The sequence below is a fragment of the Onychostoma macrolepis genome, chromosome 19 (genome assembly GCF_012432095.1).
Source record: "Onychostoma macrolepis isolate SWU-2019 chromosome 19, ASM1243209v1, whole genome shotgun sequence".
NCBI classification, from domain to species: domain Eukaryota; kingdom Metazoa; phylum Chordata; class Actinopteri; order Cypriniformes; family Cyprinidae; genus Onychostoma; species Onychostoma macrolepis.
In genome coordinates this window covers 24,774,925-24,794,497 of record NC_081173.1, presented here as the reverse complement: position 1 = coordinate 24,794,497, position 19,573 = coordinate 24,774,925, and the positions used below count along the sequence as shown (strand labels likewise).

The following is a 19,573-nucleotide window of genomic DNA, read 5'->3' as shown; positions in this document are numbered from 1 at the left end:
CATGAAATATGTTCTTGAAATATCTCTGAGGAAGTTCATATTTCAATAATTTAACAACACATTCACATATTTACAGTTTGATGTTGCTTAATAGTCACATTGCCATGTAGGTAAACAGATTAAATATTTCTGTTTTTAGTGTTTAATTAATGATGAGGTTTTTAAGTTATATTTTCAGGTTTTGGTGGATTACAAATTTTAAGTCATCTACCCAGCTCTGTTCCTGTTTGTTTTGATAAGAATGATACTTTATGACTTCCTTATTCTCAACAATCTCAAGCAGCACTCAAGTCTCATAAGGCACATCTTCTGTCAGGCTCATGAAATGGATTCAGTCTATGCAAATTCTAGTTTCATACTTTCAACAATTGCCTCAGGTGAAAAACCCTCTCAATGCAACGGTAAGGCAGGAGTATTATCAGTATGCATTACAATTTCTATTTTAAAGGTTTAGCATTGGTACAGTATAAGGTTTTCTTATGTTCATTCAACAATTGCACATTTGGCAGATGCCTTTGTCCGAAACAATTTACATTGCATCGAGATAGACTTATCTTATCTGTTCATGTATTTCAATTAAATGCTGTCAATTCGATTAAAAAGCTCTCTCTTCCAGTTGTTAGACAGTAGATCATGATGCTATCATCTCCAGTGTCATTGCTTCAGAAAGAAGAAAGAGTTCAAACGCAATGTTGAATGCAGGATTAGATAATAATCCTGCAGATTATTGGCATCTGCCAAAAGTGTAAACGTAAATATGCCAAAAGCATAAATATACATAGATATTTGCTGAAAGTAGCAGTGATGTGTGAACCGGTGTGAAATTTGCATTTTTACGTCCTGTGGGCAGACTAAGTGTCCATGTTCTCAAGGTGCTTTAATGAGCAGTGGTATATTTTTTCTCATCTGTCATGTTAGAAAGTTGTTGCACAAGCCTAGTTGTCACAAGATCTGTACCTGATTTACTACAATACAATTTATAAAATATCAGGTTGGGGCAAGGTAATTTGGCAGAAATTAACTGCAAATTCAGGAATAGTTTCAGACAGCTATGCTGGACTGTTTAAAGAGTTCAGAGATATATAAAATATTTTCTCATTTTCTTTATCTCATCAAATTTCTGAGCCCAGTTAACTCCACTCAAATGCAAGAACGAGAGACAGAAGTCACTTCCCCAAAGTGGACTAAAGTTCTTCTGATTGTTCTGGGCTTCTCTCTTGTTTTTGCTCTCGGCGGTCTCTGCACTCTGTGGGTGCTTTGTGAGTATAACTGATACTATATCTTTGCTCTGTTCAGGGTAAACAACACATTTTTATTTTTAAAATCATACTTTTAATAAGCACTGTTAGAACAGCACAATATGTGGGTTGCTATGGTGCGACTATATTATTTTGAAATAAGGGTTAGGTTAGGGTTAGTCTCATACTTCCCTACTATAGAGTAGGGAAAAACTGTATGTGACAAAAGAAGTACATTAAAATTTACAGTAGTCATAAAAGAGTATGCATAAATACCCGGATGACCTACTACTCTGGCATGATTCTGAAGTGTGCATACGGTCGACATTTTACTATCCTATGAGGCCATGGGAGAGGATTTATGTATGGATATGATATGACGCAACTGATACTGGTTGGTCATGTGATAATGACAACATGTCGAACGTACTACATCCACATTACATTCATACTATATAGAATGCGCTCTTTTTGCGGTTGTGAAGTAATTAAAGAGTACCTACTCAAGAATATGCGATTTCGGACGCAGCCCAAGTGAGCAGCACACAACCTAAAAAGTGAAGCCAAAACATTTTGATCTCCCCTGGTGGCTGGCTGCAGGAGAGGTCATAAACCCTGCCCTCTCCATGTAAACGAATGGGACGTGAGCCCAAAACAATTTTAGGTCATTTTAGGTAGTTTACTAATAACGATGTATGTTCTTAATGTACTTTTTTAAAAATAGGTTTGCTTTTAGTTAGTTATTTTATGCTGTAAGAAGGGGGTGTGGCGTCATGATTGTGTGCTTGTGCTTGAGTCTGTGGGAGTTAAGGCAGGACTTTAATACTGTGGCTCCACCTCACAATCACCACTGCACAGACTATTGCTCCAAATGACGTCACTGGCACAAGATGACAGTAGCCACACACAGGACATTTTGGCTTTTCTATAGTGTAAGGAAGAGGAAGTCTTTTTTTACAGTCTACGTGTGAAACACATATGTGCCTTTAGGAAATGAAATTTTTGGCAAGAAAGATAAGGTTCAGGACAGGAAAGCAAATGCCTTTATTCATTTTCAACATTAACCTACATTTTTAACTACAGTTAATTTAGCCCTTAATTTATAAACTCCATTCAAAGGTTTTTGTTGTTGTTGTTGTTTGTTTTTGTTTTTAGATCATTTTAATCTTTATATAGATCATGATATGGATTGTTCTCAAATGCAACTCTACCAATATTTTGTCTTTAATAAGATAATTATAAGCTTGCTGATTTTGAATCACTGAATGAACAGCACGTCATGATTTCAAAGCAACTGTCAGCTCAAGAGATCAACAGCACAAGTGAGAAAGCAATGTTTCATAAATATTAGAGCACAAACAAGTTTAATTTAAAGTAGCTTTTTACTGAATTGACCATCTTTTGTTCTTACCAAGTTCTGATGAGAGAGCTAGAGGAACTTAAAGCCAATTACACAAGAGTTAGAGAACACTTTCAACCTTATGTTGGTGAGTTGGCTTTTGACATTTTCATTACTTTTTTATAATTCAGCATTTAAAACTGCCTCAGTCTTTTGAGGTCATTTCTTTAATGGCTGCTTGTTTTCTCCTTTTTTAATTGTCTTTTCTTCAGTCATGAAGAAAGAGTTTAATGATCTTACAGCCAAATACAACACACTTAGAAAATGGTTGTCATTTTACGATGGTGAGTGTCAGTTTGTATACTAAGTGTGATAGAATATTTTTGCACAAGGAACCTGTTTGACTAAACTTATGATCTAAATAATGGAAGATTTTATTACACTTTATTCATTATTTACAGCTCAGTCTTGTAATCTCGCTGTGGATGGCTGGATAGCTTGTCGTGGAAAGCTGTATTTATTCAGCTCAGATAAACTGAACTGGTTAAACAGTCAAGGTGTCTGTGTTTCAAAAGGAGCGGATCTGGTCACCATAACCAGCCGATCAGAACAGGCAAGTCAGATCAATTATTAACTGAATTAACTGATACTAAAAGTAAGTGTAATGAAAACAAACTTGACTTACAGCTGGGGGGTATTCCAGAAAGCAGGTTATGTGATATACCCGGATATGTTTAACGGCAAGTAAGCGGATAAACTCAGCATTCGGTTCCAAAACCGGAGGTAAATTTCTGTGTATGTAAGTAGTGTGACGCATGTCCCGAGACCTCATCAGCGTCGCCCTGGAAACGGAGGAGGATCACCTGCACGCCATTAACGCGGGCTGGCCGGCCACACCTGAGACCAATCGAGAGGCGCAGATATAAGCCGACTGGAGGCTGAGATGGGGGAGACATGACTCCAGTAGCTGAATCGCTAACTTTCCTCTCCTCTTCTGACAGAGAGCAGCGTCTGACCGGCCAGCCCCGAGGCACCCCTTCACTGCACAGACACCAGACGGTTACACGGGTGGAGAATGCGGGCATGACACTGGAAGAATCACCGACAAGTACCAATTATTTTTTCCTAACTCCTATTCCTTTTTTTTTCTGTTTTGCACTCAGGCGGCGTCTCCTCCCAAGCCAAGGAGGAATTGTTGAAACACCTTACGGAAGTAAGCATTCGCCAACAGCAGATTGTGGAACACATGGCTGCCCGACAAGGAGAGGTGGAGCGGGAAAAATGCCCAGTACAATATGAACACAATAAATGATGTTTTATTAACAAAGTTCGGGAGGAGCACGTCAGATACTTAGCCTAATTAGACACAAGTGGTACGCCATCAGGCTAATCAACACAAGGGTATAAATACAGCTGACATACCTCCTTTCATTTGATGGCTAATCAGCATCTGGTTCACTCGTCTGTTGTGTTCACAATGTCTCACAGTGAATATTCCTCGTCAGGAGATGACTCCATCTCTCCCCCGGCCGCATCGCCACATCCAACCGGCTCCAGGACAACTACTTCCCTGCCCAGCAACGCAATCAAGCCCCAGGCTCCTTCTCGCGGGCGGCCTTCGACTCATTCAGCCACTCGCCTTCCAAGACGCCCAGGCACACACTTGCCTTCTCCGGCGAGAACTCCAGCCGATTCCCCGGCGTCTTCCTATTTCCACCTATAGAAAAATGGTCAGTGGCAAGTCTGAGGCAGGCACTGACCAACTCCGACATCCAAGGCCCCACGCAAGTTCACCAAAACGGAATTATGATTTATACAAAAACCTTAAACCAACTAATTTCTCACCCAAAACCACCCCAGCCCAAAAGGCTGTTAAACATCGCAGTAAATTTACGGTCACGCCTCGCCGGACTCCTCCACCTTCTTCCAGCTCCAAGATTAGCTCCCGAAGAACATCAAACAGCGGCGCTAGGCCATCAGCAAGCCAAGGCCGCGCCCCGGATTCTGTTGACGCAAGGCCCGGCGAGGATCCGGCGGCGGCTCAGCTTTCCGTTGCGGCTCCCTCCTCAGCGATACCGAGGCCCACCACTCAAGCGGGCGTCTGACCGCCTCCGCCACCAGTCTCGGCCCCGATGCCCACCCCTCTCAGCGCAGAGCCCTCAGTCCAAGCAAGCGCTGGGCCGCTGTGGCCTCCCCACTCAGTCCCACAGCCTACTCCTTCTAGCTCTGGGATTGCAGCCCAGGCAAACACAGCTCCGCTTCCAGCCCCCTACAACACTCTCCTCCAAGCGAAACCATCTTACTCTCTTCACCGCTACACCTATGCCTGTCCCTTCAAACACCATCGCCACGGAACCCCCGCAAGTAGCTCACAATATTCGAGCACAAGTTTTAGCAGAAATTCAGGATGCTGGCTCCAGAGGTGGACCAATTCCCAACCCCAGTACCTCCATATTCAGAATTAATATTTCCGTAAATCACCCATTAAAACCTCTCCTCGAAGATTCACTCGACACCATCCTCCAGGCTGTCTCTCCCAGAACACTCCAATCATACGTGACAGCATGGAGATGCTTTAAGTCATTCCATCTCTCTTACAACATGCCATTTCCAGATTTTTCTCTACTCTCAGTAACCTCATTTATCTCTTTTCACAACAGCATCAAAGGCCTCCAAGTCAGTACCATCAAAAGTTACATAAGCGGCATCCAATTTCTTCATAAACTCATGTACGGTGCTCCCTCACCCGAAATTAGCAATTCTCAAACCTCCATGTTGATCAGAGGAATCCAACGATCCCGGCCGACTCGTCCCGATTCGAAACTACCCATTACCTTAGACATCCTCACCAAATGTATCCACTCCCTCCGCACAAATTACCAGCCCCATAATACCGCCCGGACACTCGACGCCATGTTCATTTTAGCCTTCTTCGGGTTTTTGAGATGCTCAGAGCTAACCATCTCCTCTAAGTTCGATCCGGCCATCAACCCCACCATCTCAGACCTAACAATCCTCGATAGCGAAACCATTTCTTTTCTGATCAAACAAAGTAAAACAGACCAAGTTAAGAAAGGTCATTTCGTTTACGTCTTCAATCTCTCTTCTCCTATCCAACCTTACCAAGCCATCCTCGAGTGCCTCCGCTCCAGGATTTCCCAGGCTAAATTCCCTCTCGAACCTCTATTCTTAGACGAGGCCGAAAAACCCGCCAGTCGCTTCTGGTTCCAAAAACATCTTAAATCTGTCCTGTTATCGGCAGGCATTTCAGCAAAAAATTTCTCTAGCCATTCCTTTCGCATCCGGGTCTTCAGAAGCTTTCCAAAGCTATATCAGAACGAACCAGTTCCACATTAAATCAGCCCACCAGATTTTAATTGGGTTAAGGTTGTTTATAAAAAAAAAAAATTGGTACGAGCCTTTCAGACATTTTAAAAAAAACTTACCTTTTCAAGTCCACGCTTGGTGGGGCTCACCTTTCTGACACCGTGAATCTTCACAGCTTGTCGAACACTGGCAGAGCCTCCCAGCTACACAACTTACCTTTTCCACCCTGCGGCCGGAGAGTCTCACCCAACCAGGCTGCGAGCTTCCATCTCCAGTCAAGATGACGGCGAGTGCCTCCCGGCCACCTAACTTTACCTTTCTGTCTTTACCTGTCCGACACAGTGAGCCCTGATCTCCCACCGGACTCCGGTGAGCGCATTCTCGGCCAGACAAAGTTACCTTTTCAAATCCCTCACTGGGCAAGGCTTACCCGTCTGACACAGTGAGTATTGAGCTCATCGGTGAGAGCCTCCTAGCCAGACAAACTTACCTTTTTCCATCCTGCGGCCGGTGAGACTTACCCATCCATGCTGCGAGTGTCCATCTCCAGACGCATGTCGGCGAAGCCTCCCGACCACACAACTTTTACCATTCTGTCTTAGCTGTCCGACTCAGTGAGCCCCGATCTTCTAACGGACGCCGGCGAGAGCACTCCCGGCCGGACAACCTCATTTTCCAGTTGGATGACGGCTAAGCGTCCCGACCAAACTTTACCTTTCCGTCTTTACCTGTTCGACACAGTGAGTCTTGATCTCCCGTCGAACACCGGCGAGCGCTTTCCCGGCCAGACAACCTTACCTTTTCAAGTCCCACGCTGGCGACGCTTACTCGTCCGACACTGTGGGTATTGTGCCCCCGTCGGGCGTCGGCAAAAGCCTCCCAGCCAGACGACTCACCGTTTCATCCTACGGTCGGTGAGACTGACCCGTTTGACTCAGTGAGTATTGGCCTCCTGTAGAGCATCGGTGTCGGTCTTGGCTACCCACCTATTTTTCTGTTCGACGGGCGACGAAGCCTAGCCTTCAGTCGCCATGGGTCTCATCCGCCTGCCGAACACCATCCACCTGTCTCTTCTATCCTCACACCTTTTCCCCCCGCCTGGCGAGGCCTACCCGTTCGATCTCTCCTGAGTCTCAATCTCCCATCGGATGCTGCAAGAGCCCTCCCAGTCTCCGGGTTTTCTCTTCTCCCTACCCGCCAGCGAGGCTATCCGCCTGACATTGTAGTCTTGATCTCGTGTCGGACGTTGACGCTGGTCTCCCGGTGGGCTCCTGTACTTGCCGCCCGCAAGTGAGGCTCATCCATTCGATGCCGTGAGTCTTGATCTCCCGTCGGATGTCGCGAGAGCCTCCTTGTCGGACGTCCAAAACTCTTTATCTGCTAAGCCAATAGGATCCACTCGTCCGACGACGGAGTATTGTGCTCTAGTCGGAGGCTTCATGGGTTCTCTTGGCAAGTCTCCGCCCTCTGTCCTCTGATCAGCAGGGGCTGACGGCCAGTAGGGCTCGTACGCCGACTCCGTGATCTATCCCACTGCAGGCAACTCGGGTCCTCCTGGTCAGGGCCTTAACGACGCTGCTCCTCTATTGGCGGGGAGGGCTCACCCGTCCCCTCCCTGACCGGTCGCCCCAAACCACGCAGTTCACACCAGCGGCCGGTGGGGCCTACCCATGCATGCCAAACCGCTCCCTCAGAGCTCGTAGGCTCCCCCGGCCTGTCATCCAGGCTACTTCTCGAACCAGCTACTGCCAGATCTCCATTGCATATTTGGGGGGGGGGATCTTAGTCTGGCGGCTGTCCAACACTCATTTGCTTTTGGGGGATACTCTGGGTTCGGGCAATTCCCGGGCTCGGAGCCCTTCCCCAGGACAGCACGCCAACAACGTATTACCATACTCGCCAAATACGCATTACGTTACTCGTGCTAAATATATGTAAGTGTGAACTTGTGAAGTACATTGTACTTAAAAATAAGTACATAGTAGTTAAGGCCACCTAATATAAAGTGTGACCGATCTGAGTTTTGATCACATAGATGAAAGTTTCTTTACCTTTACCTATACTAACACAATTATTTTACACTATCACCTTTATTCTCCATCAGGATTTTCTGGTCTCTAAAATAAAACAGACGCACTGGATTGGTCTCAACGATCTGGAAAGGGAAGGACACTGGGTTTGGGTGAATAACCAAACTCTCAAAGAAACTGGAGTACAGTAAGAACTCTGCATTTGTGATTTTCTTTCTCTTTTTTTCTCTTTATTTAATTGTAAAGTTGGTTGCTTGACCAGTTTTAATTTTCTTAACATTTTTACAGTGATTACCTCTGTGTATTGCAAAACCACCAGTTTTTTACTTGGTTTACCTTAACCAAATGCATTATTGATTGTTTCTTAGTGTGTGTGTGTGTGTGGTGGGTGTTTTTTTTTTTTTTTATTAAAGGTTCTGGTTCAGAGAGGGGCCAAGAGAACCTGATAACTGGAGAAACCAGGATCCATCTGGAGAGAACTGTGCTAGTCTGGGAGATGAGAATGGCAACTTTCAATCTTGGTTTGATGCTTCTTGTAAAACACAGAAACTGTTTATCTGTGAAAAGATCTATTAATTTATCTTTATCAGTAATACATAATAAAACGTCAATGATACATCATGTACTCTACATGTGCAGAGCAAAATTGAATTCGGATTTGCTTACTTTTACCTATCTAAAAATGCTGCATTTCTCCAGTTTTGACTTTGTATATTTTAATGACGATCTGAAGCAGATTTACCTAATAAAACACAAGCTTTTTTTGTTTTGATAACTCACACATCACTCCTCTTGCAGTCAGTTTTAATATCATAAGGACATGCAGTGCTGTAATTAAATGCTTTAATATCATCTGTGAAACCACTGTGATCAGCAAATGGCAGCACTGCATAGCTACGAGTAGCCTAAAACTAAAATAAACATAGACAATATCTGTTTTGTGCATGTATCTAAAATATAGTAATGTGTGCTTGTGCTATAGCTAAATGAATAATGTAACTGTAATACAGTAGGTTTCTGTGAGAAACAGAATAGAATTTAAAACTGATTAAATCATTTTTACAACTTGCAATTTTTTGCCTGTTCTGTCACTTTGTATATATGTTTATTGTTTTAGCCACAAGCAGCCTCTACAGCTTTATTGACTTCTATTCATATTTCACAATAATGCATTCAGGCTATTTTAGCCAATTTTTGCATTCCTGGTACATAAATGCTGTCAACACTCTCATTTATGTAAATAAAAATCTCAGACAGTAAGGAATGTTGCTACCCACACCAGTGCCATCAATAAGTTGTAAATAAATCTGTTTTAAATGAGTAGATATGTCAAAAGTATATTTAGACATTTGCTAAAGATATTTGCTTAAAACAGTGATGTGTGAACTGGTGTGAAGTTGCCATTTGACTTCCTGCAGGCAGACTAAGTGTTTGTATTTTCATGATGCGGTGAAGCCTTTCAAAGAAAAGTGATATTTTCTTTATTATGTGCGTCACAACAGAACGTTGCGGAAACCAAGGCTAGTTTTCATAACCTCTTTTGGTTTCACTTTATTTTGATGGTCCTGTTAACACATTCTGTTGACTATAAGTAACATTGCCCCTACATTCCTACTAACTCTCATTAGAGTGTTAGTAGAGTATTAGTAGACTGTTAGGGTTAGAATAAGTTGACATGTACTTGCACAGTTACTTACAGTCAATAGAGTGTCTGTTGGGAGACCATCACAATAAAGAGTTAGTAGATATGAAGCAAACAGTCTACTAATATTCTAATGAGAGTTAGTTGACATGTAGTTGCAACATTACTTAGTGTCAACAGAATGTTCAAAAGGGACCATCAAAATAGTGTTACCCATCTTTTTTATTTATTTCAGTTACTGCTGTATACTTCTTTGAGCCAGATACATAAATGGTTTTTTTTTTAGCAGTGATCTGAAACCCTTCAAAAACTTACTGTAATCTTAGGTTAAAATGATATTTGTGAGTTCTGTCCTTCAAACTAGTTTCAGTACTGTTTCTCACAGCTTTTTGGGTAATGATGATCATAATAAAACCACACTGGCATACATTGTCAAGAATCATTTATGATGAAGGTAGATTTTAACTGAGACTTTAAACAATGTTCTCAGTAAAAGTTGGGGTAAGTTGTCACATATGCTAAAAAAAAAAAAGATTTTGTTAAAGATTTATTTTGCAATGCTGCACTGATTCAAAGGTTTAGAAATAATTTCCTTGATCTCATCAAATTTCTGCCAAAGGTAACTCCACTGAAAAGCAAGAAAGTGAGACAGAAGTTTGTGCACCTAAATGGACCAAAGTTCTTCTGATTGTTTTTGCTGTCTGTCTGGTTTTTGCTCTTGGAGGTTTCTGTGTTGTGTGCTCTGGGCGTTCTGTGTAAGTATAACTCAAATACACAATATAGTTTTTACATGCATACAACACATTTATCAGTGTGACATCACTGCTACTGCTTATGTTTTGTCTTTAATTAGATGTCAGTGTTTCAATGCAACTGTCAGCCCAGAAAACTAATGGCACAAGTGAGTAAAATATATTTAATGCATCTAATAGTACAGCAATGTTTCATTAACTGTGCATAAAGATTAAGGACATTACTAACTTCCTCCGGTTTTTTTTGTTTGTTTGTTTTTGTTTTTCTTCCTCCTTCATAACTTCTGTACCAGTCATGGTGAAAAAGATTGAGGAACTTACAGCCAACTACACCACAGTTCGAGAACAACTGTCTATTTATGAAGCCGAGCTCCATCTCTTTAAGACCCATGACATGGTTAGACACACAATTTCTGCACATTGAACCACGATATGATTAATGTGAAAGAATGCTATGATCTAACAAAATGGATAATATTCATATGCTTTTTGTTCTGCATTATAGCTCAGTTTTCTAATGTTCACATGCAACGTGAATTTGGCAGCACTAAAGTTGTACCTCTTTAGTGTAGGTAAACTAAAATAAGTACAAGATAAGTATCTCACAAAAAAAATTAACATGTCTGTACAAAATTTGTAGCTTCACATAATTATGCTATATGTGCATTTTCTGGTGTCTAAAATTAAACAATGGCACTGGATTGGTCTCAATGATCTGGAAACTGAAAGACACTGGGTTTGGGTAAATAACAAAACTCTCAAAGAAACTGCAAGAACTTTGTCTGCAACTATTTCTTAATCAATGTAACAAAAATACATATATGAGAAAGAAAACACATTTATCATTTTCATCATTATAGTACTGGAATATTAAAATCTTTGCAATAATGGCATATTTTACAAAAGCTACATTATTGCTCTACAAAATATTTTTGAAGGATGAATATTGCTTTTACCCTGATCGCCTGTTTCTGCTATTGAAGGTTTTGGCACAAGAGGCACTCTGAGAAAAATGTCCCAATGGAGAAAACTCTGCTATTGTAAAAAATGATGTCAGCTATTTAGACAGTTGGTTTGATACCTCTTGCAAACATCAGACAAAGTTTATCTGTGAAAATAAATATTAATTTACCTCCTTTGATGATGAGGTCTGTTTCGTAAATGCACAAAAACAAGGATTTTTTGGATTTACTTACTCATGTCAGATTAAAAAAGCAGTAGTTTTTTTTTCCTCCAGTGATTGAACTGAAGCGCTATTATGTGACATATCTAACTTTACAATTGCAGATTATGGGCCAGATTTACTAAACAGGGCAAATTAGCACGAAAGCTCAATTCCAAAATAGCACAGATGGGCATGGAAATTTCTGTGGGTGATTTACTGAAAGTGCAAATTAAAGAACACATACACAACATCTCATTTACATAATGGCCAACGCAATCTACCAATGCAGCCATTTCAAGTGCAAAATAGTTTAACCACCCTTGTTGTCTTCCTTTCTTCAAACTGTCTTCGTTAACTACATCAGAATGCATTTCTCTCTCAGACCCAGGCTTGGACAAAATGTTTGAAAATGTCTGTACTTTAACTTCAAGACTGTCATGGTCTGAAGAATGTATCAATATCATCTCATCTTCATTGTTTTTTTTTTGGCCTTGTCATGCAGATTACAAAGAAGAGTTTGACGTGCTCCACAACCAGCATGAGGAGACACTTTTGAACAGATTTAACCATAAGTCTTATGATTTGAGTCTTGTGCAAATTTAAAAGCCCTTAAATCCTCAAAAATAAGCCTCTCTAAAATAAAGAGGGAAATAGTGTGAAAATGTATTCACCTCTTTTTTTTCTGAAGACACCACAGGTTGTGCACTTTGTGCTGTCCACTGGATTCATTTTGGAGCAAAGTGTTACTACTTCTCTAAAGTAAAGATGAACTGTACACAGAGTCGAGATCACGACATCTAGTGATCATAAACAGCAAAGCTGTGTTCACCAGTTAAACACTTCATTGCTTTGAATTACCCATTTTACTTCTGTAATGTCATGTATTTCTGAGTTAAGGGTTGTTCACACCAAGGACGATAACTATAGATTCTGATCAGCTGTCGCAGTGTCGCAACTGTCACAAATGTATTCCACAACAAAGATTGTAGCTATCAGTCACTTAGACCTATTTATTTTTATAATGGTAAAACTGTTTAATATTCATGCATTTACCCATTCTCTCCAGTGCGCTTGCAGAGACTACCTGCACACAGACTGGCTGAGATTTTTTTTATCTGGTGCCGTCGCGTCTTGTGTGGACCGACAAATTACTTGTCGCTGGAATCTTATAGAGTCTTGTCTGGTTAGGACACAAAAACAACTTAATCGTTCTAATTCCATCAGAATATGGATGCCCATGCCACATAATGACACAGAGGAACAATATTTTTGGAAACATTTTTAGAGCCATTGGACATGGCAACACTGCAAGACAGCGCTCTCTAAAGCAGCCTCCCGAGCATAAACAAAGCACAGCATGTCTGTCAGCGGTTGTTTAGATTAAATGGACGGACAAAGAGAGTCTTTAGCCAAAAAAAAAAAAAAAGGCACATAAACAGCTAAGTTTTTGTTCACTCCCGCAAGATGACAAAATGTCATTTTGGTTACAAATGCGGTTTTCACTCCTGAAACTTGCAGTGTGTACACGGCCTCTGTGATGTCAAGCCTCAGAAATTATCTTTAAATACAGCACTGTTTTCTTCATCCATCTTTAGTTTCACCAGCAGGCCAGGAGCTCAGTCTGTCTCTGTAAGATTAGCAAAAAAAACACACATTAGTGTCTCTTCCAGGGAGTATGTAACTCACCTCAGTGTGGTTTTCCTCCCAGCTTTAAAGCCGTTGTGAACGAGCTCCAGGTGTGCTGGCCATTACGCTCAGGTGTTCGCAGTTGGTGATTGGCACAGGAGCAGCATTTCCAGGGTGACGCTGATCTGCCCTTGGGATACTCGCCACACCATCTATGGCTTAGTTCACACTGCAGGCTAAAGTGGCCCAAATCCGACTTTTTTGCCAAATGTGACCCATATCTGATTTTCTTATTACAGTCTGAACAGCACAAATCCGATTTTTTCAAATCAGGCCCGCAGGCCACTTTCATATGTGGTCCTAAATCAGATACATATCCGATGTTTTGCAATGCGACTTCTGTCTGAACGGCCATGTCGCATTTCATGTGATTTTTACGTCATTGAAATGCGTCAGATGTCACAACTGACCTATCGGTAAGCCCCGCCCCCCTTAGTTACTGTTGCTCCCTCAGACAAACAAACGGAGTTGCTCACTGTCTTTCAATGACAGCTGCAGCGTGAAAACCTTGTCCCACAATGTTTTTGCACAATTTTGGACACAGAAGGCCACCAAATGGGAATTAAATGTTCTAAGGAGGGATTTATAAAATATTTAAAAATAAATACGGTGGGTAACTCGAAGCAAGGGTTTACAGATCACAATGCAAGCGGGAGAAGTCTCATATTACGGTCAGTTATCACGATCGCAGATGACAACATACAGGATCAACACTTTTCATGTATCGCAGGGTACAATTAAATTAATGTACATTTAACCAGTTTAATATGAAGAGACAGTGAAATGTAGACCTTCGTTTATGTGTTTTTGACCTACATTGTACAAGACGCAAGAACAGTCCGCTATTTAGGTTTGTACATTAGCATGGACTTACTAACTTTAACGTTAGCTAGTTTTAGCCAGAGATACCTTGCTAAAGCACAAGATAACATTAACGTTCTGCTTGAGCAGATGAAAATTGTAACTTAATGAGTGTACGACAACCAGAAAATGAACGTTTTTGGTCCCACTTTATATTAGGTGGCCATAACTACTATTAAATTACTTATTTGATACAATGCACTTGTACATACATGTTTTTACATTGTACTTATATTTTTAAAAATGCCTATATGTAATTACATCTGTAATTAATTTCTGCAATTAAATTTATAATTACACTGTTGACCCCTCCCTTACACCTTAACCCACCCTTAAACCTACCCATACTACCAAACCTTTCCCTAACCTTACCTGTATCCCACCTCAATAGCAGCAATAGTGTTTTGCAATACAATATGACCACAATAAGTACATTGTACTTTTTTTTTTTTTTTGATGTAAGTACATAGTAGTTAAGGCCACCTAATATAAAGTGTGGCCACGTTTTTGTCTTAATTTGTATTGGGGCGAATACTTAGGGGGACATTTTGTTCTGTTTTGTTTGGATTCAGGAAATGTAATAAAATAAATTATATTGCCCATCCTCTCAGGATACCTGGAATCAGTTTTACAAGTACCCCAGGAACATCGTTTTTCCATTTTTGAAGCATAAACCCCATAAAACCGATGCGAGCGTCGGATCTTCCAATGTTTCTCTATGGCGCTGAAACCTAAAGATGTCCGAGACGAGTTCCGCTCCCCGTGCAGCTGATACTCGACTGCCATTGGCTAGTCTGCGTTCGAGGGGAGGGGCTTACCGATAGGTCAATTCAGAGCCATAGAGATGCTGACTCTCTCCACAGTCGAGCTGTCGATGGTCAGTGGGGGGTGATCAACGGATCAACAAATAAGTAAGTAACTGACCGAAAATCATTTGTTTATTTGACTAATGATTACTAACAATTATTTATTTAGAACATCTTGATTAATTATTCTCAATAAAACCAATAAATAGTCCATTTCGATTTTAATTTTGACTTTAAATATTAGGCTATGTATTTATTTCCTTTGAACCTTATGTGCATTATATATCAAAAGACATTTTCACCATCAGGATTTTGTTACCTCAAAAGTTAAAGGGACACACTGGATTGGTCTTAATGATTTGGACACTGAGGTCACTGGGTTTGGGTGAATAACCAGCCACTTAACAATTAATTAATTGTTAAGAGTAAGATCTTCATTAATCTTGACAACACAACCTGCAATTAACCTAACTATACATGAAGCCTGATAACTGGACTAAAGATCACCCAGCCGGTGAAGACTGCACTTGTCTGGGTCACTCATTGGGGGCAACTGAATTCTGGATGGATGCTTTTTGTTTTGAAGAGAAAAGATTTGTGTGTGAAGCTGCTGCAGCTGTTTAATTCAATACTCTTAAATACTTCACACAAAAGTTAACATTCTGTCACACATGCGTTTTCATGTCTTCCAAACATGTCTTGTCAATTTCTCAACATTTGACTTTATAGCATGCTGTATAAAATTGCCACATGGGCCAAGATTCTGAGACCCCTGGTCTTAATCTAATCTAATGAAATATTATCTAATAGAAGAAGCACTGCAAAGACTGCAAAAACAAGGCATTAAAATATGTGTGAGAGTATGTTGAGTGGTGTCGTGACTTTTAAACACTTCAATGCTGGTCAAGTCCATTTTCTCATAAATGCAATATTTCACACAAACACTTGATGAAGAGTGTAGACTAAGAATCAAATGTCACAATGAAAACACACCAAATAATTTAATATGAACTGTTTACCTCCTGTTCACAGATTCATTAAAATGATCCAATTCATACGAATAATATGTTATCATTATTTAGGCTGACACCATGTCTGAAAATGCATATAAGTGGAGTGACAGCATTTTCAAAGCATTTTGCATAGGGAAACATCCTAGTCAACGTAAGAGGCAATTAAAAGAAGCTTTCAATTGAATTTCACCCATTGCTATAAGTCCATGAAAAGTTCCATTTTTAATATAACCAAATATGTTCATTGTTTGACAAACATTTAATGAGTTGTATATTCTTTTCACAGAACTGTACATTGATCAATATGTAACTCACTTTCTTAGATCTCACTTCGAGGTTTTGTAACTTCCTGCACGTCTCTGTATGAATCTATCAGAATGAGCACAGAAGCGCACAGACGCAGCGGAACAGCATCAGTACGTACTGCATATGACTTTGTGTGCAATTACTGATACTTTTTTAAAATGTTCATTTAAATGTAAGAATACGTGACTGATTTTTGTTGAAATTATATTTGTTAAATATTAAAAAAATATATTTATCAAGGTTTAATTTTTAAATAATGCTGGAATGTATTCATCACATTTAATCTTTAAACACTGCTAATCAACTTTAATTTGTTCCTCTTCCACCATTTGCTAACGTCTTGTATTTCCTGTCTGTATAAATTATATTTAATGACAGTAGTAATACTTCTGTGGCTCCTTTTTGTCCAGCAACACTCAACCTTCACATCTTTTATCAGGTCAGCAAAATGGATTCAATCTATGAAAATATTGATTACATGCCTTCGATGACAGCTTCAGATGTCAGATGCTCTCTGTACAGTGGTAAGATATTATAGGTTTTATAATTTATATTTTTTTAGTTCTATTAAGGTGACACCAAAATCATATTTAGAGATTAACTATTTAGAGATTAACAAGAATCTTCATGCATTCTAAAACAAAATATCAAATGAAAAAAGTTATAAAATTGAATTTTAATTTGAATTCTAAAGATGCATATATACACATCCTTTCTTTCTTTTTCTTTTTTTCATTATCAACCATTTCACAAGCGTTGACCATTATTGATTTTTTATTTTATTTATGAGTTTAATTTTTCACTAATGCTGTGAGCTCATTTAAAGGACTTGGTCCTGCTAAGAAATTCAGTTATAAAGGTTCAAGAATAGTTTAAATACATTTTCAAAAATATGTTACAGCCACAATGAAAATTCAGAACTTATTTGTTTGGAATAATTTGTAACTTTAACACAATTTCTGACCCCAGGCATGTCCTTTCAAAAACAAGAACGAGAGCGAGAAGTCTCTTCTCCTAAGTGGACTAAAGTTCTTCTGACTCTTCTCAGTTTCTCTCTTGTTTTTGCTCTTGGAGGCCTCTGCGCTCTTGGGATGCTATGTGAGTAGAAAAATGTGACATCTTTAATCTGTTCAAGGTGCATTCAGGCTGCACTCTGTTCAGGGTGCATTTACTAGTGCAGAGCAGAAGCATCTTTTCAGCACTGATGCAATAGATTTTTTTTAAAATTATCTTTCAAAATTATACTTTTCTCAGACAAAGTATCAACCCCCATTGGTGATCAAATTGTGAATCAGGTGTTTGTCCGGATATTACAATGAATTTAAAACTATAGGCAACACTTAACAATAAGGTTTCTTTTTTAAACATTAGTTAATGCATTAAGTAACTTGAATAATGTACAACATTTATTAACCTTTGTTAATGTTAATTAATACAAATGTTTATGTTCATGTTGCATTAATTAATGTTAACAGTTACAACTTCTGATGTTAAAAATGCATTTTTACTGTAAATGTTAAGATGACACATTAACTAAGATTATTATTAGTGTTACCTAATGTAGTTAACTAATGAAACCTTACTGTAAAGTGTTACCAAATTATATTTCTGTTCTGATGCCTAAAATAAGAAGTTAATTTTAAATATAATAATAATATTTTTATAATTGTACTAAATTAAATTACTTTCTAAACCCCTAAGCCTTTACATTTTTTTGCAAATAATTCAGCCTGAAGCATTAATGTACAAATAACTTCAGTCTTACAGTGTGCAATTTTTTTAGTTTTGTAAACTTTATACTTTAAATATCCCCCTTTTGACTTGCATTGTTCAAAATGCAACAGATATGAGGATATCATTTCTAATAATTGCTGCTGTGATTGTTTACTCTTTAATCAGATGTCAATACGCTTGCCGATTTAAAATCAGCTCAAGAGAAGAACAGCACAAGTGAGAAAACATGAAACAGCAGAACACAAACATGTTTCATTTACAGTAGTATTCACTGAACTGACCACATCTGATGGTTTTCGCATTTTCTTCAAGTGACGAGAGAACTAGAACTGAAAACCAATTACACCATAGTTAAAGAACCGCTGCCCCCTTGTTTTGGTGAGTTGGCTTGTGTTTGCCATTTTTAATAACTTTTTTTGTTGTTGTTGTTGTTGTTGGTATTTTTCCCTTCTTTTTTTAAATTAAACATTAATTCTATCACAATATGTGTATGCAAACTGACACAAGTTACAAGGACAATCATTCTGGCTGTAAGTTCATCAAACTCTTTCTCCTAAAATAAGTAAATAGTGCATTGGAATGCATTTATCTTACTTTTTAAAGTGTAAGGCAAGGAACCAAAGTTTGTTTAGCTTCAAATCGATCGACAATGGAAGTTTTACTCTTTTTAATTCATTATTCACAGATGAGAGTAATCTGTCTGTGGATGGATGGATAGCTTTTTGTGGAAACCTGTATTTATTCAGCTCTGATAAACTAAACTGGTCAAGCAGTCGAGATGTATGTGTTTCAAAAGGAGCCGATCTGGTCACCATAACCAGCCAATCAGAACAGGCAAGTTATTTTTGTACAAACAGTCCACACAAAATATGTACAAATGGAAATATAAAACACAAAACCTGCTGAAACAATGAAACCACAAGTGGAAGAAGTTATTTTGTTGTGGTGATGATAACCCAAGTTGTAGATGAAGTGCTTCCGGCTTGAGTTTGGTGTATGAATTGTATGTAATGAGATAAAAGATATGTAAAACAGATGTGTGTTTCTCCTTTAGGATTTTCTGTTCTCTAAAATTAAAGAGATGCATTGGATTGGTCTGAATGATCTGGAAACTGAAGGACACTGGGTTTGGGTGAATAACCAAACTCTCACTGAAACTGAAGTACAGTAAGAAACATCTGTCATAAATAACTGTAGAATAAATACAGCTGTCAATCACTGCAGGTTGAATCAATCATCCAAGAGCTAACGCAATCACCTTAACTACAGCTCTGATATACAATTATTGTTAGGATAAAAATGTGTTATTTACCCAGACTGTTTGTGTCTTAAAGGTTCTGGTTCAGAGAGGGGCCGACAGAACCTGATAACTGGAGAAACCAGGATCCGTCTGGAGAGGACTGTGCTAGTCTGGGAGATTCAAATGGCAACTTTCAATCTTGGTTTGATGCTTCTTGTAAAAAGAAGAAAAAGTTTATTTGTGAAAAGAAAAATTACTTTACCTCTATCAGTGGTACTAATTAATAAGGTCTATACTGAATTTGTATATGCACAGAAAACTAGAGGGAGGGCTCTTTTATATTTGCTTACTTGTGTTTCTGTTGTAAAAATGCTGTATTTTTCTCTAGAAATGAACTGAAAGATGTATTTGAATGTGTCCTGTTTAAAGATTAA

At 39.2% G+C, this 19,573-nt stretch overlaps 2 protein-coding genes across 2 annotated transcripts; both read left to right on the top strand.

The window, feature by feature from the left end:
* Window positions 1-241: 241 nt before the first annotated feature.
* On the top strand, window positions 242-11,467 carry LOC131525158 (CD209 antigen-like protein A). The gene is made up of 10 exons (XM_058752529.1): window positions 242-401; window positions 1,131-1,259; window positions 2,471-2,560; window positions 2,654-2,725; window positions 2,850-2,921; window positions 3,153-3,190; window positions 8,009-8,121; window positions 8,348-10,331; window positions 10,430-10,477; window positions 10,622-11,467. The coding sequence occupies exons 1-8, from the start codon at window positions 242-244 to the stop codon at window positions 8,508-8,510; spliced, it is 837 nt and encodes a 278-aa protein (XP_058608512.1). The 3' UTR covers window positions 8,511-10,331; window positions 10,430-10,477; window positions 10,622-11,467.
* A 3,693-nt stretch (window positions 11,468-15,160) lies between these two features.
* Window positions 15,161-18,899, top strand: LOC131525157 (C-type lectin domain family 4 member K-like). Its single transcript, XM_058752528.1, has 7 exons — window positions 15,161-16,275; window positions 16,605-16,689; window positions 17,135-17,263; window positions 18,065-18,115; window positions 18,212-18,277; window positions 18,585-18,733; window positions 18,867-18,899. Exons 1-7 carry the CDS (start codon window positions 16,237-16,239, stop codon window positions 18,897-18,899), a joined length of 552 nt encoding a protein of 183 aa, XP_058608511.1. The 5' UTR covers window positions 15,161-16,236.
* The last annotated feature ends 674 nt before the right edge of the window (window positions 18,900-19,573 follow it).